The sequence below is a fragment of the Mus caroli genome, chromosome 4, assembly GCF_900094665.2.
Source record: "Mus caroli chromosome 4, CAROLI_EIJ_v1.1, whole genome shotgun sequence".
NCBI lineage: Eukaryota > Metazoa > Chordata > Mammalia > Rodentia > Muridae > Mus > Mus caroli.
In genome coordinates this window covers 124247374-124272627 of record NC_034573.1, presented here as the reverse complement: position 1 = coordinate 124272627, position 25254 = coordinate 124247374, and the positions used below count along the sequence as shown (strand labels likewise).

Sequence of the window (25254 nt, the reverse complement as noted above, 5' to 3'; positions counted from 1 at the left end):
AGCCTCAACTGTGTCCACCCCTGGCTCTCTCTCTCTCAGGTTAGCCCTTCCTTCTTTCCCTTCCATGAGCTGCTTGCTGGCAACCCAGCCCCCATCCACACATGCAGTCGGCACTTGTCCCAGTCCCTGTCCTGTTGCTGTGTAGAGACAGCAAAACCAGTTATTTCCCCCAGCAAGCGCCTGGGGCCTCCGGAGAAGCTCCTAGAAGAGGTGCAGGCGTGACTGTGGCGATGTCAGGACTCAGAGAAATGGTTTCTCTTGAGCCGACGCTGGACCATGTGCATGGGCTCCATCTTCACCGAGTACCTGCTATGTACCTGTCAGCATAGGGGTGAAGAAACCAAGGCTGGGTCCTCAGGCGGTATAGAGTAAAAGGACAAAGGTGTCCTGGAGAGCCTGGGGCACTGGGGACAGCAGCTCACTACCCCTCACCTCTGCCTTTCTTCATCGTATTCTTTAGAATTATATTTTGGCAGAACTGATGGAAAGTCAAAAATAGCAACAACTTAAGTAAAGTAGAATTTACCTCTCTCTCAAGTCAAGGTAGTCTGGAACTGCACTACTGGCCCTTGTGTCCCTGGGCACTGGGGCTCCCTGATCTTCCCACTAGCGTGGTCCCTGATCATCTACCTTTGGTCCAAGATAGCTGCTGTGGCGCCAGTCATCATGACCACATTTCAGACAGCAGGAATAGAAAAAAAGAGTAAAACTGTCCCTCCCTTTAAATGTATTTCCTAGAAATCTCTCTCTCTCTCTCTCTCTCTCTCTCTCTCTCTCTCTCTCACACACACACACACACACACACACACACACACACCACTTTAGCTAATAGCTTATAATAGCTTATTGGCCAGAACTTGGTCACATGTCTGTACATGGTTGTTAGGTGACTTCGTGTTTTTTCTCGTGACCATGTGCTCAGCTACATGGACATTGGGGGAGGTGCCGTTCAAACTCATTCATATTTATTCTCATTCTCCCTCCCTCCCCCCTCCCTGCTTTCATCCCTTGTTCCTTCTGTAATGGATTGTGATGGTTAGCTTTCATTAGCAACTTGACTATTTATTCACCTGGGAAGAAAGTCTCAGTGAGGGATTGTCTGCATTGGGTTGGGCTGTGGGCATGTCTATAGGGGATTGATTGTCTTAATTAAGTTAACTGAAATGGGAAGGCCCAGCCCACCGTGGGTGGCACTATTCCCTAGGAAGGCAGGCCTGACCTGTGTAAGAGTAGAGAAACCAAGCAGGCGAGTGAGTGAGCATGCCCGCGTTAGTTTTTCTCTGCTCTTGACTGTTGGATATATGTGGCCAGCTGTTTCAAGTCTCTGCTTCCTTGACTTCTCCATGGTGATGGTCTGAGCCTGGAATAGTGAATGTGAATAATATGATGATGCATGAGTCTTCCTCTCTGCTCTTCTGTGGCATCTGGCTGCTCCTTGTGAAATTCCATGTGAAATTAGTATCAGCCTGACAACTTCTGATACATACATACATACATACATACAGTTGGGATTTTGATAGGGATTCCATTGAGTGTATAGTCCAGATTAGGGACTGTTAGCTTCATAATAATTTTGTATTCCAAACCACAAGTATGAGACATCTTTCTACCTATTTAGAAATAACTTTATTTTATTTAAAAATAAAGTTTAAGACAGGTATGGTGGTACATGTCTTTAATCCCAGCACATGGGAGGTAAATCTTCATGAGTGTGAGGTCCACCTAGTCTACGTAGACACAGAGTTCCAGGCCAGCCAATGATACCTGCTAAGACCCTGTCTCAAAAAGAACAAAATAAATAAGTAAATAAGTTTAATTAAAGGGTTGTTAAGTCTGTTTGTAATTTTTAATGACTTTTGCACACAAAACTTTAATTTTGTTTTTGGGGTGTCCTTCTGGTCCTTAAAACACAACCGAATACCACCACCTCAGTGAGCTCTTTACCGCTGTGTTTTCACAGACCAGGGGTTTTATTTACAAAGCTGTGTCACCTACAAAGACAGTTGACTTCTTTCCCACCACCCACGTGCCTTTCATTTCTCTCGTCTGCCTAATCTTCCTGTCTAGACGCTGCAGGAATGTGAAGTGGACAGCTGTACTGGCTAACAGTTCTCACAGCTCTGACAGAGTGCCCGCTGGAAGCAACTTCAGATAGAAAGGTGGATTTCTGTTCACAGTGAAGACACAGCCCATCATGGCGAGGACAGCCTGGAGGGGGGTGGCTCCATCGGGGGCGGGGGGAGTGGGCGGCAGGGAATCCCCTCCTCCCATCCTGATAGAACAGGAAACAGAGTCTACAGGACAAGGGCCAGGCTACAGCTCTCAAGGCCCTCCCCTAGAGGCCCACTTCCTCAAGCCTGGTCCTACCTCGGAAGATTCCAAACTCCCAGAAGAGCGCCACCATCTGGGGACAGGTTCAAACACTTGAGGCTGCGGGGAGCATTTTACATCCAAACCATCTTTAGTCAATCCCGACCCGGAGAAAAGCGTTGGCCTCTAACCGTCCAGTGTGAGGACGCTGGTTATCTCCTGGGGTCTCCCTACCCACGCCCCACCCGACACATCACTCACATACACACTACACACACACCACACCCTCTCACACACACACACCACACCCTCACACACACCACACACACACCACACCCTCTCTCTTTCTCTCTCTTTCTTTCTCTCTCTCTCTCTCTCTCTCTCTCTCTCTCACACACACACACACACACACACACTATACCCTCACACACTACACACACACCCTCTCACACGTACCTGGGGCCTTTCTTTTACAGTATGCTCTATCCAGTAGATGGTAAGGCAAGGAGGGGTGTTGGAAGGAGATTAAAATGGTTGAAATTTTTGAAATCTGAAACTGCCCTGCTCTCGGGCTTGGCGACTAGGCTGGGGTAAGGACCATAAAAATCGTTTTCCCTCAGACTTTTGAAATGGACCCAGGTTTTAGTTCCCGGCATCCCTGAAGAGAAGTCTGGAGCCATTCCACACCCCATAGCTCTGACAGATGTGACCGGTGTGCTGTTCTCTGGACCCTCGTGAGACCTACTCTGTGTTCTCTGAACCATCACAGCGGCAGGTCTTAGCGAGGGTCCCCTTCGTCCATTGCCCATGGCCCTGAATTACACAGTCGTCTGTGTTCCTGGAGTTGCTGCAGTTGGGATGTTAGAGTGGCTGATCTGCCCCTTCACCTGCCACACCCCTCCCAGTGTCCGTGTCTGGACTCGGTTCTGTGTCAGGCTCCTTTCCTCAACTCCATCTTCAACTCTCTGGCTGAGTTTTCTGTATCCGCTGGCTCGGTGCTTGTTGCTGTCCCCAGCTGCTCAGGTTTCTAGCGGCTCATCAGTGTGGGTTGGTCCATTCACACTAAATAATGGCCTCAGTCCCTGCCAGTCAGGGGCTAGGGGTTCCTTTACTTTGGCATCCTTAGCCAGTCTCTCTCTGTGTATTTTTACTTTATATGTATTTATATGTATAGGTGTCTTGCCTGTACGTATGTCCATGCATCACATGTGTGTCATATCCCCTGAAACTGAAGTCACACACAGTTGTGAGCTGCCATGTGGGTACCAGGAATTGAACTCAAGTCCTCTGGAAGAGCAGCCAGTGTCCTTTTCCGTTGAGCCATCTCTCCAGCCCTCTTCTCACTCTCTGGCTCATAATTGATAGATTCTCTGCATATCTGAGGGGCTCTGAAATTGAGACCAATGAGCCCCAGCCTAGCACCTGCTGGGGAGCCTTTGCAAGGATCAGATGAGTCTCTGGGTAAAGACTCACCGTTCTGATGCCAGGGTACCTGACAGTTGATGCTAAGTGCTACTGGAAGCAAGGGAACCTTCTAGAGGCTAGGGCTACAGGGAAGCCATCCTGGCTGTCAGCCATCTGTTGCCATGAGAGAGCTGTGGAACAAACAGCTCCGACCCGGGAGCCTCCAGAGTCCAGCTGGCCCAGGAAAACCTCTGTCTTTAGCTGACCTAAGGGACTGTTGTCTGGATATTAGGGTCAATTCAGCCATGTTCAACATGGAGGTGACTGGGGGGAGGGGCAGGGTCAAGAAAGCCAGTGTGTTTGGTATGAAACAGATGTATGCTGATGAGTGTGTGTTCATGTGTACACATGTCTGTGTGAGCATACATGGGTGTGCATGTAGAGGTCAGAGGTCAGCCTCAGGTGACATTCCTCAGGCACCATGTGGTCTTTCCCTGGGATCGGCGTCCCTGCGTAGGGTAGGGTGGCTCGCCAACATTCCCAGAGGAGCGCCCTGCCTTCACTTTTTCAGCACTGGGATTGCAGGTGCCCACTGCCACACCCAGCTCTTTACCTGGGTACCGGGGACTGAACTCTGGGCCACCTGCTTTACTGACTGATCCCTCTCCTCAGCTCCTGCAAGTCTCCTTAGAAACCATTACATTCATTCCTTGTCGTCGACTCCAGGTGTACAGATGAGGCACCAACTGTGTTGTACAAGGTATGGATGCAGGACAAGGTGAAGAGCCGGACCCGTGTACCCCTCAACCGTGGGTACATGGTATGAGGGTACCCCTCGATTGTTCTGAAACATTCCCATGCTCACCCTTGTTTCCTTCTGCTGACCCCAAAATATTTTTGTTCAGTCAAGCATTGCACTGGCCTGACTTGCGTTACCGGCTCCCTAACCTTGGCTGGGGAGCCACAGTGTCCGTCTCGAAACTGATCGGGACTGGTCTCTCCCTCAGCATCGACCTCCAGGCTCCCGCTCGGTCTGCTGATCACAGGAGGTCGACTTAATCTGCTTAATTATTTGATTCAATCAGAAGTTGGCTTAATTACCTTCTTACCTCTCACCTCCTTTGAATCCATTCTGGAAACTGATTATGTCTTTAACACCAGCCCAGAGATAAGCGTTGCAATTGGGAAATGTAATTAGCCAAGGAAGACGAACGTGGGAGCTGCCTTTTGTCGAAGCATCATTAAAACTCAGCTCCAGTCAATACCAAGGTGGAGGAGACAGCAGAGACGCTCTATTCCTCTGTGACCCAGAGAGAAGCGCGCCTGGAGGTGGGTGATAGGAACCTCTGAGCCTGTGCGAACAGCTCGTTCATTCTCCAGGCAGCTGTAGGCCAAGACGCAGGGTGAACTGGTCATGGCCTGACTCCCAGTACCTCACCTTTCCTGAACAGTCCATGCATCATCATGAGGTCAGAGTGCTGTGGGAACCTGGAGAAGCAGCTATGGATGTCACTCCTGGGAATGTCACAGAATTGGCAACACTGAGCCAAGGCTGAACAAGTAGGCAGAGGAGGACAGAAGGAGTTAGGGACAAACTGAAGTCTCTCAGGAGGGACTTGGGAGAGATGCCTGGGCCTGCCAGGACTCCAGGAGTAATCTCAGACACCCCATTTTGCCTTCCTGTCACCCTCCCATCTGTATCGACCTTCCTCTACTAACTTTGTCCCTCTGATACTCGTTTGACGGTGCTCTCAGAAGTCTTGTTTCATGGAAGTAAGTTGTGTGGCTTTTAAGGAGTCTGAGCCATCTGAGACAGGACAAATTGAAGGTCATCAAAAGCCATAGGTGTGCCCATTTGAGCTGGAGAATTGAGTTTGGGAGATGGAAGAAGTCTGGGTAGATGGCATAGACTAGGCAAACCAGAGCGATTGTCCATGATGTCACGGTGCTGACCTGATAGGCTGGGTGACTCACAAAGGCTCTTTCAGAGGCCACTGAAGAGCAGTTTCTAGGCTGTGACCTCTGTGACAGAGTTGTGGTCATGAGGCCCTCGTCACTGATGGAGATGTTGTGGCTGTGGCAGCCCCAGCCTGCCAGGCTTGCAGAGCAGGGAGCCTTAGATGCTTGAGTCGAAGCCAACACAGAAACTTGACCAGGCTGCTGCGGCTCCTATACCTGTTACAGGGAGGGAGCTCCACCCTCCAGGCCAAGGAAAGGTTGAGCCCCTCACCTGTACCCCTGGATCCTGCTCACCTGAAGCGTTAGCCATCCACACGTGCAGTCATGCACACCTGTGCACCTACAGAGGATGCCAGCCCAGTCATGCCGGCTCAGAGGGTCTCAGCCTCTGGGTTGCAACCCCTTTGGGGCTGACCGACCCTTTCACAGGGGTCACCTAAGACCATTCTGACTATCAGATATTTACATTACAATTCATAACAGAAGCAAATGACTGTTATGAAGTAGCAATGAAATCATTTTCTGGTTGGGGTCACCACAGCATGAGGAACTGTATTAAAGGGTCACGGCATTAGGAAGGTCGAGATCCACTGCTCTGGGTCCTCGGCCCTCTGCAGCCAAATCCCTGTCTGATCCTAGCAGGCTTTCTGACAGACTGGTGTCCTGCATCGCACCTTGATATTTCTTTCTCTCTCTCTCTCTCTCTCTCTCTCTCTCTCTCTCTCTCTCTCTCTCTCCCCCCCCCACCCCCTCTCTTTTTTGGTTTTTCCAAGCCAGGGTTTCTCTGTACAGCCCTGGCTGTCCTGGAACTCACTTTGTAGACCAGGCTGGCCTCGAACTCAGAAATCCGCCTGCCTCTGCCTCCCAAGTGCTGGGATTAAAGGCGTGCACCACCACGCCCAGCTTGATTTTTTTTCCCTCTTTGACACCTCCTTCATAGGGTTCCACAAGAAGGACCGGCCTCACAAGTGACATACCTGGTGTAGAAAGAAAGCCCAGTCACGTGACACTACAAGCAGTCACGTGACACCTTACGCATCAGCCCATGCCTCCTACTGCTGCTTCTTTTTTTCATGTTGAAATTTTTGTTTGAGATTGTCAAATCCGAGTCCCACATTTACATCGTGGTCACCCCTCCCTCTGCCTCCACAACTTCCTCCTTACTTCATGCCCACCTTCCTCTTAATTGTTATTATAACACACACACACACACACCCCATGATGAGTCCACTTAGTCTTGCTTACATGTGTATGTGCTTAGGGGTGACCATTTGGGGCTGGGTAGCCTAGGAGACTGAGCCTCCCTCTCTCAGCAGCCATCCCTCGCCCATAACTCTTCATCTAGAGGCTGGGCCTGGCGAGATCCTCCCTATCCACATTGGCATGTCAGTTGTCGCCAATGTGTAGGTCTCGATTAGGCAGCCATATTGCTGACATTTCACGGGCACAGCTTTCCCGTCATATGTAGAAGACATCTCTGTGCAGATGTCCAGTGACTTACGATCTGTTTGTCCCCTCTTCCAAAACCGTTCCCTGAGCACTTGGTGCAGGCTTGGGTCCTAAATGAATCAGCTGTATCTGGACACTGGTGGCCTCTGTACTGTGACCAGTTGTGGCCTTCCATGGTGGCCTCTGCTGCAAAAAGGGGCTCCTTGGAAAACGGGTGACAGCTGCACTTCCCTGTGGGCATACAGGTGTGTGGAGTAGAGTTAAGTTGTTATGTTAGGGAACTGCGGAACCAGTGAAGATGCCATTGACCCTAGAAGAGGACTTACTATTGTCACTGTCACACTAAACCAGTTCCTGCGTTACTGTGCAGTCTTGGAGGAGTTGCTAAACCTCTCTGGAACTGTCATAGGAATATGGAGATCTCTAAACCACCCATGCTGTGAATTATTGAGGACTGAGAGATACATTTTCTGTCCCATATTTTCCATGTAGGGAGCATTAACACACATGTGGAGAAGCTATGGAGGTAGCTAGACCCAGCTCAGAAGGCCACTAGGTAAGCTATGGTGAGCCTTGGGCACTATCATTTAACTTCCACGAGCCTCAGTTTCTTCCTCTGTATAGTAGAGATAATAATAGTGTATAGAACAGGTTAATTACTGTGTGAGACCATGTGCCGCAGATTCTTGCCACGGTCCAGGACACCAGTGACCTTTATTCCCCTGATCAGCATAAGGACCCCTATTTGTATCCAGATAGAGCCGGTGAGTTGGATTGAGGGAAGGGAGAGCTAGTGGGTGGTGGCCTGTGTTTGCCCTGCCCCACCCAGCAATGAGTAGGACCGTGGGTGCCCTTGGGTGTGATGAGATGGTCTGGTCCCCAACCCCACGCTCTGGGCACCCAAGGAAGCAGTCTCAACCCTGGTCCAAGCTAGGGCAGAAGACCCACCCCTGCCCATCAAAAAGACAAGGGTTAGGCCAGAGAGGCAGCTTGTCACCTGTCTGCCGGTCCTTAACCTTCCTGGACCTGAATGCAGGATGCTTCAGACCGGAGGTCAGGCCTCAGCTGCCGTGTAGACAGATTTTTATCCCAAGCTACTTCTAGCCACCCATGCTGGCAGAGCTGACTCTCAGAGGCAGTGTGCTTGTGTGGCTCAGAGCCTGGCAAGGACGCAGCAGAGTGTTTGGGGGCCTCGAGGAGACATGACAAGGTTTGATAACACACTCTGCCTGACATGTCTGAAAATCAGGCAAGCATCTTCCTGGCAGGGAGGGTGAGTTCCTGCTAATGAGCTGTGAGAGGCTGGGAAGAAGTTATCAAGGAAGAACTGGGCCCTCTCCTTCCTCGGGGAGCCTGTGGTGGAAGCCTGCCAGCCTCCCTGTCTCAGCCCCGGCAGGAAGCCTTAGCTATCAGAACAGTCCTGCTAGAACTGGGACTAGTGCCTGAGAGTGCATCTCTCTCTGGGTCAGGACCAGCTGTGAACCTGGGCTCCTCTTTTCTTTTGCCTGGAGTTAACCCAGCCTTGACGAACCCCTGGCTTTCAGGGAACACCCCCAGACCTGTCCAGCAGCCTCAGGCAAACAGAGACCCCAGGCTAGAAATCTCAGAGATGAGACCCTCCCCCACGAGGTACCTCTCTGTACATGAGGTCCTGTGGAGTCTACGAGGGAAAAATCTGAGCGGTTCAAGCAAGTGTCCTGCGCCAAGCCATCAGTGGGTATATGTGTCTGAAATCAGGCTAGCTGCTATAACAAGGGAACCCAGAACTCCAGGACATCTGTCTATTATCTGTCAGTCATATAAAGGCAAGCTGATGCTGGAGGGGGTGTCTTTACTACAGCTCACAGGCTCTTCAGGACTCGGGGAGTTAGAGGCACTCTGGTGATCCCCACAGGCACCCCAGCTTTGGAGGATTTTATGGGCCAGACTCCTGGTGGCATAGGGAACTCATACCCATATTATTTTGACTAGAACTGGGCCCCAGGTCCTACTGAACTGCAGAGAGACTGAGCCATGGTTTCTGTCCTTGATGCAGCGCCTCACCTCTGTTCTACCCCCAGGGAGGCGGGCACTCTCCTCCAGCAGCATCTAGGGACCAGGGTAAAGATGCTTAGCGCCAGCGAGTAGCACAGCGTACACTTGAGAGCTGGGAAGGAACATGCCATGTGTCTCTGGACTCTGCAACAAACCTGAAGTCATATTGCCTCTGCCTACCCTGCACCCCTTCCCAGTGCCCCCAGGTTTCTCCTAGGGGCCACCACCGTCAGCAGCTCCACCCTGCAGACATGCCTTCACATTCCAACCTTGTCTGTCCCTCAGAGTCTGAGACCCTCAGCCTGCACGCATGTCCAGGGACCTCCAGCCCCTCCTTCCCATACACTCCCTCTAAGTGATCACCCCAGGGCCTTTGCACGTGCTGGACTCTGCCTGGGATGATGACCTTCCTCTAACTTGCCATTCTGCAGATGTCTGCTCTTCTTTCTCCATCCAAGGTCGCCTCAGGCTTCCTGTCTCAGCAGGCTACTCAGCTGGGCATTGGTGGGGCTGCCTGAGTACCAGGAGCTCCGATAGCTGCTGTGTGGGAGCCCACTTCACAGATGTAGAACTAGAGGCCCTGAGGGATGTGTGCGGGAAGCCATTTAAGGTCGGCTGAGCCCTGACTGTGGAGTAAGTGTCCACCTGGTCCTGCCACAGTGCATTCCCAGGGTTCCTTTCATGGACCTGACAAAGCAGCCGTGGGGAGGCTCAGGCCATCACTCACTGTCTCTGCCATCTCAGTCCGGATGGTGATATCTCTCAAATCCTTTATCCCCTGAGACCCAGACAGACCCAGAAGCCCCACAGATTGTATCTGTCGTAATCCTCTCCCTGCTTGCTGATGGTTTTTGCAAGTTATCCCAGAGCATCTGGAGCTGATCTAGGGGGGCAGTGCCCAGCCTCTCCAGACTTGATTTTGTCCCGTGGTGTCTTAATGATCTGAACTAAGCCTTTCATTGACTGACAGAAACAGCTTACATCTGTGCCTCCGAATCAGATCTGTGCCATTTCCTCCAGCTTCCCCACGCTGGTACAGAGCGTGACAAATACTCCGGGCTTTGACTATTGAGAACTGCCCTGGCCGCGGTGCCCTAGATACCCTGCCTCTCAATCTATGTGCACTGTGATGCTGTGAGTTGCCCAGGCTCCCATCCTTTTGTCCTCAGAAAGCCATTCAGACACCAGCATGAACTCAGGTTGGCTGTGGGTGATACCTATATGCCACCTAAGATGACCGTTTGCTTCTGTAATGAGCCAGGGTCCCGTTTCATAGCATGAATCGGGTGACCAGGGATACACAGCTGGTGATAACTCAGGATGTTTAGTGACCTGGCCGCCCCCTCCTCATCATGCATGGGTCAGCATTCCAGGCCTGTCCCTTAGCAAGAGTCAATCTGGATGCATGGGTCAGCATCCCAGGCCTGTCTCTTAGCAAGAGTCAGTCTGGAAGCATGGGTCAGCATCCCAGGCCTGTCCCTTAGCAAGAGTCAGTCTGGTGGTGGGTGCTGCGTGTGCTCAAGAGTCTCTGTAGTAAGGAAGTTGTTGGACCTGGTGGCCTACATTGGGAGTCAGAGGCAGGTCTATCTCTGGGTTCGAGGCTAGCCTGGGATACATAGTGACACTGTCTCGGAGTCAGGGAAACAGAGAGGGAGAAGGGGAGAGTGCAATTGGCTTCTGTCAGAATCTCGAATGCTCTGGGAACCAAGAAAGACAAACCCCAGGGCTGTCGGCTGGGTGTCCCCACCCTCTTCTCTCGATGCTGCCCATGCTTGCTCCTCAGTCCTCTCAGCTGGTTCACTCATGACTCAGACCCTGCTGCACAGCCAGCATCCTCTTGGGTCTTTGGTGGTTCTGGAGATAATAACAGGGCAAGACCTCTGCCTTCCCGGATCCCATGTGTCAGGGAAGTTTGGCCTCCTAGGAGCGCATCTGGAGCAGATAATGAGACCCAGAACAGTGTGGGGGTGGGGGTGGGGATGGGCATCAGACCTGAAGGCAGCTACATGGTGTTCATGCAGGAAAAAAAAAAAAAAAGCCATGCCGGCTGGCCCTGTACTGGGATGAGAGTCCCCAGGCCTCCAGGGAGAGATAAGTTCCTCACACAGAGACAATGCCTGACAAGGAATGGCACTGCAGCCCCAGGTAGGACTTAACACCAGGCTGCAGAGAAGCATCCTTGACCGCCTGCACTTAGGGACCTCTGCACAGTGGTGATATGGAGGTCCTCTGGGGCAAACCCTGGCTCCCAACCCCTACTCTTAAGACTTTTAGCTGACTCTAAGCCACTGTCTCTCATCTGTAACCACAGTCTCTTTGCCAAGTTGTCAGAAAGCTTGTGTGTGTGCTGTCAAGGCTCAGGGGTACCCCTTAGGGGTAGAGTATTTGCCAGTGTGTGTGAGGGCCTGGGTTCTGTCCCCAGCACCACAGCCAGGAATGGCAGTGCAGCCCAGATGCTGTAGCCCGCGTTCTGTGGGCTCTCTAGCCCCCAGGGCAGCTTAACAGGTAGAGGTACCATTGTTCCTTTTATACAGATAGTGAAACTGAGGCAGCACATGAACACTGGAGTCAAGTTTCCTTGGTGTCTCCAGAGTTCTACCCATTCTCTGTTGCTGGAAGGACTGCCCCCAGGGACTCAGCTCTGTACCAGTCTCTCTACCTCCCCGGCTACGTCTGCCATCTCCGTGTGTATCTTGCGGGTAAATGGGGCCCCTCTGATTGCAGTCTAATAAGTATTCATCTGGTTATCAGATCCACACATCTGTGCTGCTTGGCTCTGGCCCATGGAGTAAGAGGGAATGCATAGTAATCAATACATAGCCCTGTGTGGCCATAGTGTATGCCAGACAGGGTCTGTAACTGCACTGGGATGGGGAGACCCTCCTGTTACAGGCAGATGGAAGCTCTCCTAAGCAGGTTAGAGAGACAGCTTGCTAACTATACCAATCTACAGGAGGGTGAGAGGCCTTAAAGCTTAAGTTATTCCTGCCAACACACACATGCACACACACACACACACACACACATGCACTTACACAACCCTGAGTGACTATTGGGCACACCCCAGACTCATATCATAGCTCTGCTGAAGTTCTCTTCTGGGTCCACTCCAGACCACTCTTTATACAGCAGCCCATCAGATCTGGTCCTAAGCTAGCTAGATCCCCTTCCCTTAGCCCCCATGGCCCTATGCAGCCTGGGTCTGACCCCCTCTTCAGCTGCTGCTTTCCCTCTTCCTCCATGCCTTCTACTGCACCGAGAACTTGTTCACCTTGCGAAGAACCTTGAACCATCACAAACTTGCTAGGATTTCCCATCCTCCAGTGTATGCAGAGTGTGCTTGCTTCCTGCCACACCTTGCCCTTTCCCCTCCATACTTCTTAAGCTCTTATCAAATGGACACAGCACTTCCTAACCAAAGCGCACCACCCTCCAACGCAGCCCCATTCAGCTACCTTCCTCCCCTCTGCTGTAGACCTCTGCCCCTGCCCTCTGGCTGCCCGTAATCCTATACATGCGGTCTCAGAAGACACTGTTAGTAGAAAGGGAAGTTGGTTGAAGAGGGGACTCTGCAGATTTTAGGAGGTTGCCACCTGTGCTGGGGTGGAACTTCTATTTGATACAGCTATTTTAGGGCCCCCACTCTGGTAAGAAAGCCCCATTCGCCTCTGATTCACCAAGCCAGAGTGGGTGTGTTTCTTTGGTGTGTCGCCGGGACCCTGCCTGGGCTTAGGGAGTGTGTGTTCACATTCACCCAGGAGTCACCCAACACTCTTACAAGCATAGGTCACGGCACCTCTCTTCCCATGGAACTCCTGTGCCAGGCCCCAGCACCCTGAGAGCAGAGTGGGGCTGAATGGATGAATCTTGAGCAAGTGACTTAATCCGATAAGCCTTGATCCTCATCTGTGAGATTGAGACAATTTGAGAACTGTCACGAGGCTTCAGAGAGCAGTGTGTGGCACTGCAGTGCCTGGCAGGAAGTGAGCCCGGGAGAGGGGGGTGCAAGCGGGGAGAGGCAGTTCTGACGAGGTCTTGCTGGTCATGGGTGTTTATCAGGTTTCACACTCCACTGGCATTCTTTCCTGGGGTGTCAAAACCGAGCCAGGATCTAGGGGCATCATGCAACTGGCCTCTCCTACTGTCATCCTGTAGCAGAAGAGCGACAGAGAAGGAGGGGGCCAGATTCATCCACTGACCAGGATCCATGCCTGAGATAACTAACTAACCAACTCCCGTGATAACTGCATTCTTTTTTTTTTTTTTCTCCGTTTTTTTGAGACAGGGTTTCTCTGTGTAGCCCTGGCTAACCGCATTCTTGAACAGAGGCTAGATACACTGTAAACAGAGACCGCAGGACCTCCTTATCTCCTAGGTCCCACCTGCAACACTGTTGCATTGGACTTTATATTCCTAGGATGTGGGCGGTACCTGGAACCCTAGCAAAAGGCATGGCAGGCACAGAGACCTGTGCTAATGGATGCCCTGAGCAAACCCAGGGTTCTGCTGGCAATATGTGGTTGGGACAGAGCATCCCTTGCAGAGTGGGTAACAGAGGTATCCTGCAGAGGCTACAAGGTCTGGACTGCATCTTTGCTCAATGCATCAGGAGTTAGAACAGAAGGAATGGGGCCTTTAAATAGGCCAATGGCGTGGGCAGAGCAGACTAAGCAAGTGTTGTGTTTCTCAGCTTCTAGCGAGCGTTCTGGATTCCGGGAATAGTTCCTAATAACGGTTTTCCTCCCAGAATCTCCAAGAAGCTTTTGCCTGGAAACAGCCTCTGAGAGCAATTCAAGTGACCCAGGAAACAGCATCATAAACATTCCAGGAAAGAAAAAAAAAAAAAAAAAAAAGAAGAAGAAGAAGAAACCCAGACCACGTAGGAATAGAAAGGCTACTGTGTGGGTGGTATGCACTGTAATCCCAGCACTCAGGAAGCCAAGGCAGGAGGACCATTTGCTTGAGGCTAGCCTGGGCTACTTAGGGAAGGAAACAGAAGCTTTCTGTGCAACTGAAAGGCTTCCTCCTACAAAACAGTGGTTTTTGACAGTGTGCCATATGCTTTGTGGTGCGGGTGGGGGTAGGGATGGGGCAGGTACCACTTTAGTGGGTCTTCCTAGAAACTTATGTGGCAGAACTTCCCAGGAGCCTTTGTTGCTCCTGAATTCAATGCTCGCAGTGGTTATTTGATGAAACCGTCAGATCAGACAGGTCAGGAATTCTCAGAAGGCACAGCATGGATGGCTCTTCTTTGCACCTGTGCGCAGGCGCTCAGCTTCGTAGGTTGGAGGCGGAGGCTTTTCATTCATGTGTCTGGAATCCATGCCAGTTGTTGGCCAGACCTCTGGTGGGACTGTCAGTCGGGATAAATGTACATGGAGTTCTAGTGGCTGTCTTGGGCTCCCCGACAATATGGCATCTGTCCCTCACAGAGGCAGGAGAGCTGCCAATTTCTCAAGGCTGGCCTAGAAACCAACATATCCTCACATTCTTTATTCTGTGGGTCCGAGTCATTACCTGTCCTGCCCAGGTGTTGGGGTAAAGCCAAGGAAGGAGCGACCACACCCCAGGAAGCCTCACTGTCCTGGGCAAGCAGTGCCTTTGGTCCCCATCTGTAAAAAATCCAGTCTGCCACACACAGCCACCCTGCTCTCTGTGGCAGCCGAGAAAAGATGTCCATGTTGTTTCACTGCAGATCAAGAGAAGTCTCTGCGGATTGTATCATTAAATTAAACACAGCCATTAGTGCGTGGCTCCGGGGAGACGCAGTAATAGGCGAGGCCTTGGGTCATTTTTTTTCCTTCTAAATGTTCTTCTGGGAGCTGGAGTTGCCCAGCCTGACCCATTTCTCTCTGTTAATATAACATCACATAAAAGACATCATTATTATATGGCAGAGCTGGTGGGGACACAGACCAGGCAAGTAGCTCTGTGAAGGTGGCCCTGGCCCTGAGAGGAGGTGCTGGGGCCCGAAGTTCTCACTCCTCTCAACAGGCAGCTCTGTGTGAGGTGAGGTGATGACCTTGAGTGTTGATCCTCTTTGGTGTTGTCCAGCTTGGGTTTTGAGACCTAGTCTGTCCTTGGCCTGGAGTTCATTGATTAGGTTAGACTGACTCTGCACTGAATCGAGGGCAGCCTCCTGTCTGTCATTATTCCACAAGAATGGCTGTGGGTGGGGTAGGGAGGGGTGTGTGTGTGTGTGTGTGTGTGTGTGTGTGTGTGTGGTGTGTGTTTAGACAAGGCCTCACTCTCTAGCTCTGGCTTCCCTGGAACTGTGTGAATCAAGCTGGCCTTGAACTCATAGACATCAGCCTATCTCTGCTTCCTGAGTGCTAGAACTAAAGCAGTATACAACCACTGCCAGCAAGAATAAAGGCTAAACCTAACCCCAGCTCTCCCCAGCACAGGGACTGTAAAAGCGTGCCAACCTAGCTTCTTCATTATTACATTTATTTGTTTGTTTGTTTGTTTAGTGTGTGTATGCTTGGGGATGATCCAACAGGAATGGGGGTCTTTATGCCAGAGGCACCAGGGATTGTTTCTCAGAGAACACAGCAGAAGGTTCAGTGTCATGCACACAAGGCTATGGGAGTCAGAGAGGTGCCGAGGGCCATCGAGGTGGACCCTAGGCTGCCACAGGGGGGTGGGAGCAAGGGTTGGTAGAGGAGCGTGTATGAGGAGGCTCCGGGAATGGACACTGGGCCTTTGCGCAGAGCTCTGGCCTTTAGGCTGCTTGGAAACAAGACTGCAAGGTTCAATATGAGAGGGACAGAGAGACAGAGGAACTCTCTTTAACCTTTGAGCATTCATCGGAGAGAAAGATACAAGGAGAATGCCCCAGGAGAGTGTTGTGCAAATGCTCTGAGTGGGAACAGGTTCACGGGTGGAATCAGGGAAGGCTGTGTGGGAAGCAAGCTACTAACCTGTCATGATGCAGGGAGATCATTTGTACAAATCCATGAAGGCAAGGGCAAGCACCCCTTAATTGTACGGGTACTGGGAAGCCATGCCAGGGAGACGCTCCACCGGATCTAGTTCTAGGAAGACAAGACATATGAAAACAGAAGCAGTGCTGAGAGCTGGTGCTTAGAGGTCAGGTGTCAAGGTGGCCCACACAGCAGATACTCGGGACCACCAAAAGCATTGTGGAGGGGCTGCCCAGGGACAGTCAGGTGCAGGGGCCTGATGACAGGGTATTGTGTACACACCCACATTGCTATCCCCCTCCATCCCACGCAGCCAGCAGTATTGTGGTGCAGGACCTACAATCTCCCATGGGAGGTTTCTGAAGGCTTCATTCCATGAACCAGTCAGAACAGTTAGATGACAGCATCCCTTCTCCCACATAGAAAGGACCACACTTCGTAACCCTTCCCTATGTCCTAGCCAGGCCAGTTTCAAGATGAACAAAGGGATCCGATTAACCAAATGCTGTGTTCATCTAGCAGGGGCAGGTGAGTGTATGGTGGGTGAGTTATGCTCAGGGACCAGAGATGACTCTTCAATGCTCCACCCAAGGGTCTTCCCCTTCATCCACAGATAATTTTGATCCTTGGAGCAGGCGTGCTGCAGGGTCATGCCAGGTCATGCTGGATTTGGAGCCAGTTCTGCTTGCTGGGTCTCTGTTCTTTCTAGCATGTTCCACTGTATCCTGCTCTGACTAGGTTATCCTGTGTAAAACATGGAACTCAGAAACAGGGCTGAGAGAATAGGCTCACCCACAGCCCACTGTAGCAGCAGCCCCAGGAAAGGTCTGGCTGCTGTTGTGAGCCCTGTGGGATCTTTAGGTATACATAGGTCATGGCCTCTCTACTGGCAACTCTGTTCCCTGTGGAAACCGTCCCAGCTGGCACTTAAGGTTGGACAGGAGATAGGGCCTTCTCTGTCTTCTAGCATGAACTCTGGGATAACCCTGAGGCTGAGGGGAAGGTTCTCAGTAAGTGCCTTGCTGGACCCCAGCCCGGCCAGGTGCAGGGAGAGGGGTGGAGCAGAGACCAACCAAGCCAAGAAGCCAGAGCCTCAAGCCAGAGCAGGCCCTCACCAACAAACCCAGCCGGTTTCTCAGGTGTCCACATCAGATGTCTGGAGGTGTCATGCGGACAGCTGGTCATGAGGAGCCCTGGTTGAGCCCCAAGAGACAGAGGCCATTGAGGTGAACAGGTGACCCAGGGCAGGATTCTGAAATCAGAGACCTTGCCGTGCCCTGGGGGAAAGGACTGAGCTTCCTCCCGGTCCTGGCCTGGAGCTGAGTGCTAGGTTGGGTGAGCGGGTAGATCCTTTTGCTCAGAGTTGAGAGGCCACACTGGCAGTGGAAGCTTATCACCCCTGAGCTGGCTTAGTCCTTGATAGGGCCTCATCTGTGAGATGAAAGACTGACCTAGAAGGACCTCAGAGTCCCTCTAGACCCTTCAAACACAGGGCCCCATGTCACCAGGTCCTTCAGTGTGGGGCCTTGCTGGAACCTTGCCTGCCCCGGCACCTTTTAGAAGGGAGGTGGCCGGGAAAGGAATACCTGACTGGCTTCATGGCTGTGGAAGGGGCAGACACGCTCCACGCTAGCTTAAGCCCTAGTTCAAGCACCCAAGTGCACCCCTTCCTCTGTGGCCAGCCTTCCCTTCTGTGATATGCCCGTAACAGCTGGCCCTGCCTTTACCCCACTCCTCCCTCGCCCTCCTTCTCTCTAGTTCTTTTTCAGGCTGTGCCTGTATCACACCACGCCTTCCCATGATCCAGTTCAGGGTTCTCCATGGGCACTGCCAGCACAAGTGAGCAGTTAAGGCCACATGGGTAGAGAATTCCTGGGTGCGGGGACACCGAAGCCAGACTAGACCCAGTGGGCTCTGCAGAGGAGGGCTGAGCCTGTGCCTCCTGCGCCCTCCCCCCAGAGCTTGTGCAGAGGCACAGTGGGAACAGCCACTCTTCTGGGGGGTCATGCTGGGTCCTCTGTGCCCCTTGGTTTGACCTGAGTGAGTCCAGCCAGCCACCGATGGAAAATATTTGGGAGGAAAGTGTGTATTGGACTTGATCTTCTTTTCTCTGGCTCCTAATACAGTGTGATAGGGACTCGTCTGACACTGAGTCTTATAACTCATCTGAAATGAAATAGAACACATGGGAGAATTGCCGGTCCTATGCAAAAAAAATCCCATTTATATATGGGACTTGAACATCTACAAATTGGCACATCAGAGGAGAGTTGGGGATGGTGAGGACAAAAGATGGGGACAAATGATCTCAGGACCAGCGTCCGGGTGGTGGGGGCAAGCAGGTAGCTTTCTGTGAACTCGCTGCCCTGGAATAAGAGGGAGTGCGAGGACTGTTGGGTTGAGCATTTGTTTGGCTTCTTTGTCTAAACCGTCTTCCCGTTGGGTTGAGCATTTGTTTGGCTTCTTTGTCTAAACCGTCTTCCCGTTTCCTTTTTGATGGAAATAAATCTCTTATTGATAAAAATAACCCAGAAGAAATAAACCGCACTTCGGCCCAGCACCCAGAGATAAGCCCTGAGCCCCGCTGCCTCCAGCTTGGAGCCTAGAGGTCCCCTCTTCACTTTGCAATAAAAGAGCTTGTGCCACGCTACCTTTGGGGCTTTCTTGGCTTGAGACCGTACATGTGTGCATGTGCCAGGTGGCTACACTGGTGGCCACTGGGCTCCAGGGATCACCCGATCTCTGCTCTCCCAGCTCTGGGGTTACAGGCATCGCCACCACGTCACTAACCAAGCTGTCTCCGACACCAGTTCTGGTTTTGTTCTTTAATCTCTTTTTGTATTGTTTGAGAATTTCTTACATGCCTATAATGTTTGCTCAACCCCATCCTCTTCCCTTCTCCTCTAATTCTTCCCGTCTTGTCCTTCCCAGTGTCCTGTGCTCTTTTTGAAAACCTGCTGAGTCCACTTAGCACTGTCTGTGTTTACCTGAGGGTAGGAACATCTACTGGAGCGTGTGTAGTGTGTGAGCTGCTTTTCTGTTGCTGTGATAAAACCATACAAGCCAACGTAAGATATGGAGGGAAGAGTTTATTTGAGATTATGGTTCCAAGGTGAATGTCCATAATGGCCTAGGAGGCATGGCAGTCAGAGGCCAGAACAGGAAGCTGAGAGACTGCTCCTCAACCACAGACAGGAAGTTGAGAGTGAGAACAGGAAGTTGATCAATGCCCAGTGATGCACTTTCTCCAGCAAAGCCGTGTGTACCTCCTAAAGGTCTCATAAGCTACCTCCATAAACAAGTGCCACCAACACAGGACCGGATGTTCAGGCACAGAGTCTGAGGGGACATCATCTCTGGCGAGAACGGACTCTCCTCCTCTGGCAGCCATCAATTGCCAGTAGCTCCTTAGCTAGGGGTGTGATGCCATGCTGCAGTCTTTCTGGCTTGTTTTTTAAAGATTTATTTATTATATGTAAGTACACTGTAGCTGTCTTCAGACACTCCAGAAGAGGGAGTTAGATCTCATTACAGATGGTTGTGAGCCACCATGTGGTTGCTGGGATTTGAACTCTGGACCTTTGGAAGAGTAGTCGGGTGCTCTTACCCACTGAGCCATCTCACCAGCCCCTCTGACTTGTTCTTGTGCAGTTCTTATGCATGTTACCCCAGCCACTTTGAATTCGTGTGTGCAATGGCCCTGTCATGTCTGGCAAATTGTTTTGCTTTGGACATCTGCTCTGTCTGGCTCTTATAGGATTTCCAGCCCTTCTTCCCAAATGATCCCTGAGCCTTGGGTGAGGAGTAGCGATGTCTCGGCTCTCTGTATTAATTGCCACCTCCTGTAAATAAATAAATAAATAAATAAATAAATAAATAAATAAATAAGCAGGCAGGGAGGCAGGCAGGCAAGCCTCTCTGACGAGGCCTGAGAGATGTGTGAATCTATGGATACAAAGATAAGTACTTAGGAGGCCGTTAGAGGTGTCCACTTAGCAAGGTACTAGTACTAGGTTCTCCCTTAGGGCTTCTGGCCTAGCCAGCCACAGATTGTCGGCCCAGTGAATAGTACTGGGCTTGAGTCCAGCTTTGTGGCGCAGGATTCAAATCCAACCAGAAAGTGTTTGGTTACTCCCATAAGGGTAATGCCACTATTACGCCACCGGGTCTCTATTGCCAGGCAGTTGTGGCTGTAGCGCACAGCGTGCAGAAGTGGATCAGGTCGATGATTGATTTCCTTCGCTGATAGCATGCATGGCACCTCCCAGGATCGTGAAAGCTACACAGTAGGGGTGAAGCTTCCAAGGCGGTGCCAGCTTGATCGCACCATATTCGAGAATTATAGAATTCAAGAATGTGGGGTCTTCAGCAATGGAGTCTTACCATCAAGTCTGCAGGACAGCCAATAGCAATAGCCTCTAACATTTGGGGGAGTCTAAAGGACCCCACTGACCAGCAACTTTTTATATGATAGACAGTGTCTGGCTTTAGAAGTCATTATGTAACTCAGGCTAGCCTTGGAATTCATTGTGTAGCCCAGGTTGGCCTTGAGCTCCTAGCAACCCTCCTGCTACTGCCTCCTGAGTGCTTGAGTTGTAGGCATGCACCACACAGCCTGACTGGTTTGGTTTTGTTTTGTTAACTTAAGTGGTCTCTGGGTTATCTTCCAAGTGCATAAAGACAGGTCTATGTCACCTCTGTGGATGGATGTTCCTGTGATGTCCCTATGCTATGTTCTAGCCTCCATTGCAGGACTTGGGGGACTTGGATCTCCATTCTGGGTTCACAGACATGGCTATCTCCCTGCATAAGCAGATGTGAGCGCCTGTATTTTCCACAGGATAAAGCAGAAGGCAGGTTGATTGAGCCACAGGACTGGCTGTGCCCTGGGAGCTGTGTGTGTCACATTGGTCAGGGCAAGTGTCTCCTGGAGCTGAGTGAGTTGCTGACCACAGACTGACCATGGTCTGGGAATGGGTCAGCACGCCCTCCATCTCCCCTCCCTCAACGAGACAGGATGGTGGGTCCATTCTCACCTTTACTGGTGGTACTTACTAGATGCTACCTTGAAGTTCTCCAGGCATTTGGGGACCCGAGGGAAGGGTGACCTGTCGAGCAAAGAATGGAAAGGATAATAATGGCCCCCAGGTCACACATGCGATTCTCTGTCCCGCAGGCGGTCTCAGTGGGGCTACCATCATCGATTCTCTTGACACCCTCTACCTCATGGAGCTGAAAGAGGAGTTCCAAGAGGCCAAGGCCTGGGTGCAAGACAGCTTCCACCTGAACGTGGTGAGTCGGAAGTGGTTGGGAAGGCAAGGGCTCCACAGACAATGGGCTTCTGGCCTGGGACTATGTAATAGAGCAGCGGAGAGCCAGGCTGCAGTATATACCCTGGAGAGCCAGGCTGCAGTATATACCCTGGAGAGCCAGGCTGCAGTATATACCCTGGAGAGCCAGGCTACAGTATATACCCTGGAGAGCCAGGCTACAGTATATACCCTGGAGAGCCAGGCTGCAGTATATACCCTGGAGAGCCAGGCTGTCCCTCCCTCTCCACTGCTCATCTTGTGCCTGTCACTTTCTCAGCAAGTGGTAGGAGGGAAAGTGGCTTAGTTAGAGCCAAGAGATGAGGGGCGCCTGAGCTGAACTGGAGAGCTGGGAAGGGCTTCTCACCTCCCCGACCCTTCCGACCCTTCCGAGAGGCAGGAATGATGACCCACTGGCAGAGGGCTGTGGAGAGTTTTTTATGGCGCCATAAAGTCAACCCAAGGCTAAGTGGGTTCCTCATCACCGCTATAATTGCTAGAATCATCTTGAGGCCTTTGTGAGCCCAGCTGAGCCTTTGTTCCTTTTCAGTGGATGAGGGAGGGGCAGAGGAGCATCTTCAGGGACTCACCTGGCACAGGCCCCAGCTCCTCCCGGCAGAGGATGGGTCTGCCCAGGGGACCACGGAGCTGTGGACACTCAGGCAGCCTGGGGTAGGTTGGAGTGTTTTCAGGAAAAAAAGAAAGGTGGGGTCATGATCTCTTTGCGCCTTAGCTTCTTCATCTAGAGAGTGGGGTGACATCACGGAGCCCTACGAGGTTAAAAGGAAGTGAGATTTGCACACTTTTTGCTCGTGGAAACATCCTCCCAGATTAACAGCTAACAATGGCCGCTGTGCATAGTGAAGGCTTGAGTCAGACCTGGTAGTGTGGTCCTGGAATCCCAGTGGAGGCTGAAACAGCCAGAGCACAAGTTCAAGGCTAGCCTGGGCAATTTAGCGAGACCCTGTCTCAAAAGAAAGAAAAAAAAAGCCAGGACTATAACTCATTTGCCTAGACCCTCAGTTAACTCCACAGCGTTAGAAATAAAAATTTAAAATTCGATGCGGAAAGCTGCCAAGGGAAGCACCTGCGGTAAGGGGTGGAAACAGGAGCCTTCGTGAGACCTGCCACAGCTTACTGAGTCACCGTGAGAAGGCTTGCCTGGGAGGTGGTGTCACACTCGTTCTGTGCAGGAGGAAACGGGGGGGGGGCGGGCGGGAAGGGGCTTGGGGGGGCGGCAAGAAATCTATCCCAAGTCACAAAGCCATGTACAGATGGTGCCCTTGGCAAGATGCCTCCACACCTGCTTTATACTGGGCAGTGTGTGGGGCACAGGCATGGAGAAGGGCAGTGTCGGTGGGCCCAGAGGCTGCCGGCTCTTACACAGACATCTGCCCACAGCCTCTCCTGCTCAGCCCTGCCCTGCTCTCTCACTCCAGCTAAGCCATGGGAGCTTCTTGGGACAGGGCAAGGGTGGCAGGCCAGGCTAGAGAAGGTTTGGCTTCTCCTTGGGCTAAGCTTCTCCTGCAGCTCGGCACAGGTCCTGGAGCTCCTTGGAGCCCAGCCAGGCGGAACTGCTCCAATGGCCTCCGGCAAGGCTGGGGATGGGAGCCAAAGCCGGTGTTTATTTGGAACACTTAAATGCACAGTAGCAACTGCCAGGCAGGTGCTGGCCTCTCCCAACCTCAGCTATGAAAACGGAGCAGTGGCCTGGCCTGCTGGGGTCCTCGAGGCAGGGTACAGGTGTGTATTGAGGGGAGCAGCGTGGCCCTTGTCCAGGGCCTGGCTGGCTGTGGGAGACTCACACGTATCCTTACTGGACCTGTTGTCCCCCCTCCCCCACCTTCTTGCAGAGTGGGGAAGCATCTTTGTTTGAAGTGAACATCCGGTATATCGGAGGACTGCTCTCGGCCTTCTACCTGACTGGAGATGAGGTAAGTTGGTCCTTTGAGGCTCCAGGCTGGACAGGTCTTAGAAAAACTATAGTTCTGCCTCTACTTTCCCATGGCTTCATGGGGGCAGGAAGTCAGCCAGAGACCAACCAGGACCCCGAGTCCTCCCCGCCCCCCGACTCCATGAGGATTCCACATTGCACAGATCTATGGCCCAGGTGAGCACACTTGGGGCCCAGAGCACCTGATGACTTCTGTGAGGATGGAACCATGTCTGTGCAGAACCAGACGCTTGCAAACTGACATTCGTAGATTTCAGGTCTCAGGACCCACAAGGCCACGGTGCTGCTTCCTCTTACCCCCATGGACATTGGCCTTTTTTTTTTTTTTTAAACAGGTGTGAGTGTTCGCTTGTATGTATATATGTGAACCGCATGTGTGTCTAGTACCCACAGAAACCAGAAGAAGGCATTGAATCCCCTGAAATTGTAGTTACACCTGGCTGTGTTAGGATTGAACCTGGGTCCTCTGGAAGAGCAGTCAGTGATCTTAACTGCCAAGTCACAGAGCCCATAGATTTTCATATACTTCACAGCCAACCCTTTCCTTGGCTCCCCTCCTGGGCAGAACTGGCTGCACCCATTCTCAAGGGAGCAGTGGGGCAACGGGGCCGCCCTGCTGGCCATAACCTGTAACTGCAAGCTTTTGAGGGCCAAGAAGTGCCCAGGGTCACCTGCTGGTGGCCTTAAACAAGTCCCCTCTTACCACTTTCTTTCGAGTCATAGGATGGTCATGTTACCTCTTTAGACCAAACAGCCCTTGTGACATGGAACAGGACAGAGTTTGGCTTGGCCTGGGCTGTCACCTCCAAATGATGTCTTCTCTCTGCCAGAGAATTCTGAATTGAACTGAGATTGGGAGGAACTGGAGCCTCCCCTCTCCCCTCGTGAGCACTTGTCATAGCACAGTCTGAGTATCAGGTGGCCGGGTTGGCAGTGTCCCCAGAATATAGGTCATCAGTCAGACTGTTCCCCGGGATCCAGAGGGCCCCTCTGCCCAACTCTGCCACCACTTGGAATTAGGAGCCAGGCAGGTAAAGCAGGCAAGCTACAGAGAAATCCTGACCCGCTCCGTAACTATGATCCAAGAAAGTCTCCTTCCCTTGCTGTTGTGACTGAAGTTGAGAGCTTAGAGGCAGCAAGCCGCCTCTATCTCTCCAGTCGCTTCAGGCCTCTCTCCATCAAACATAATCTCCTCAGCAGAGATTACTGCTTGTACCAATTTGTCCAAAAAAATTGTCGATGGGAGCCCTCGGCGTTGAGCCACCCAGAGCTTGAATATCGTTTGAAAACCCCAGGACAGGAAAATGACAGAGCGAGCAGGGGGAAAAACAGCAAAGTCACTCATGTGCTTCAGAGGCTCCTGCCCAGCCCCCGCTGGCTGGCGTGGTTGGAGGGATGGATGCAGGGAAGGGGAGGGGAGATGCTTAGGACCAAGAAGCTAGTGGCTCCTGATGACAGCCTCCCAGCTCTCCTTTGACCCTTCTCTGAAGAGTCTGTCGTTCTGAGCCTGTGACTTCCTGAGTGGCCTGCACTTTGACTTCAGGATGTACATCTGGGGCTGTGGCCCAGGGCATTGGTGACTTGAGAAACAGTTCACAGCCAGGCGGTGGTGTCCTTCTGTAATCCCAGCACTCAGGAGGCAGAGACAGGTGGATCTCTGTGTTAGAGGCTAGCCTGGTCTACAAGGTGAGTTCCAGGACAGCCAGAGCTATACAGAGAACCCTGTCTCAAAAAAAAAAAAAAAAAAAAAAAAAAAAAAAAAAAGGAAGGAAGGAGGAAAAGAGGACTTCATAAGGCTCAGAAGGAAGCCCGAGTAACGAGCATGCTGAGTCTTTCTGTACAGCGAGGTGCAGCACACATCCACGGTCTCCGCTATGCCCAGCCTTCTTCCTTTCTAAATACCGGGTTT

At 51.8% G+C, this 25254-nt stretch overlaps 1 protein-coding gene across 1 annotated transcript in view; it reads left to right on the top strand.

Annotated features, from left to right (window-relative positions):
• The window catches only part of Man1c1 (mannosidase alpha class 1C member 1), a 139961-nt gene that overhangs the window by 88747 nt on the left and 25960 nt on the right, over positions 1–25254 (top strand). Inside the window, exons 3-4 of the mRNA XM_021160348.2 lie at positions 21259–21374; positions 23245–23325. Coding sequence (XP_021016007.1) covers positions 21259–21374; positions 23245–23325 — 197 coding nt within the window. The remainder of the gene's footprint in view (positions 1–21258; positions 21375–23244; positions 23326–25254) is intronic.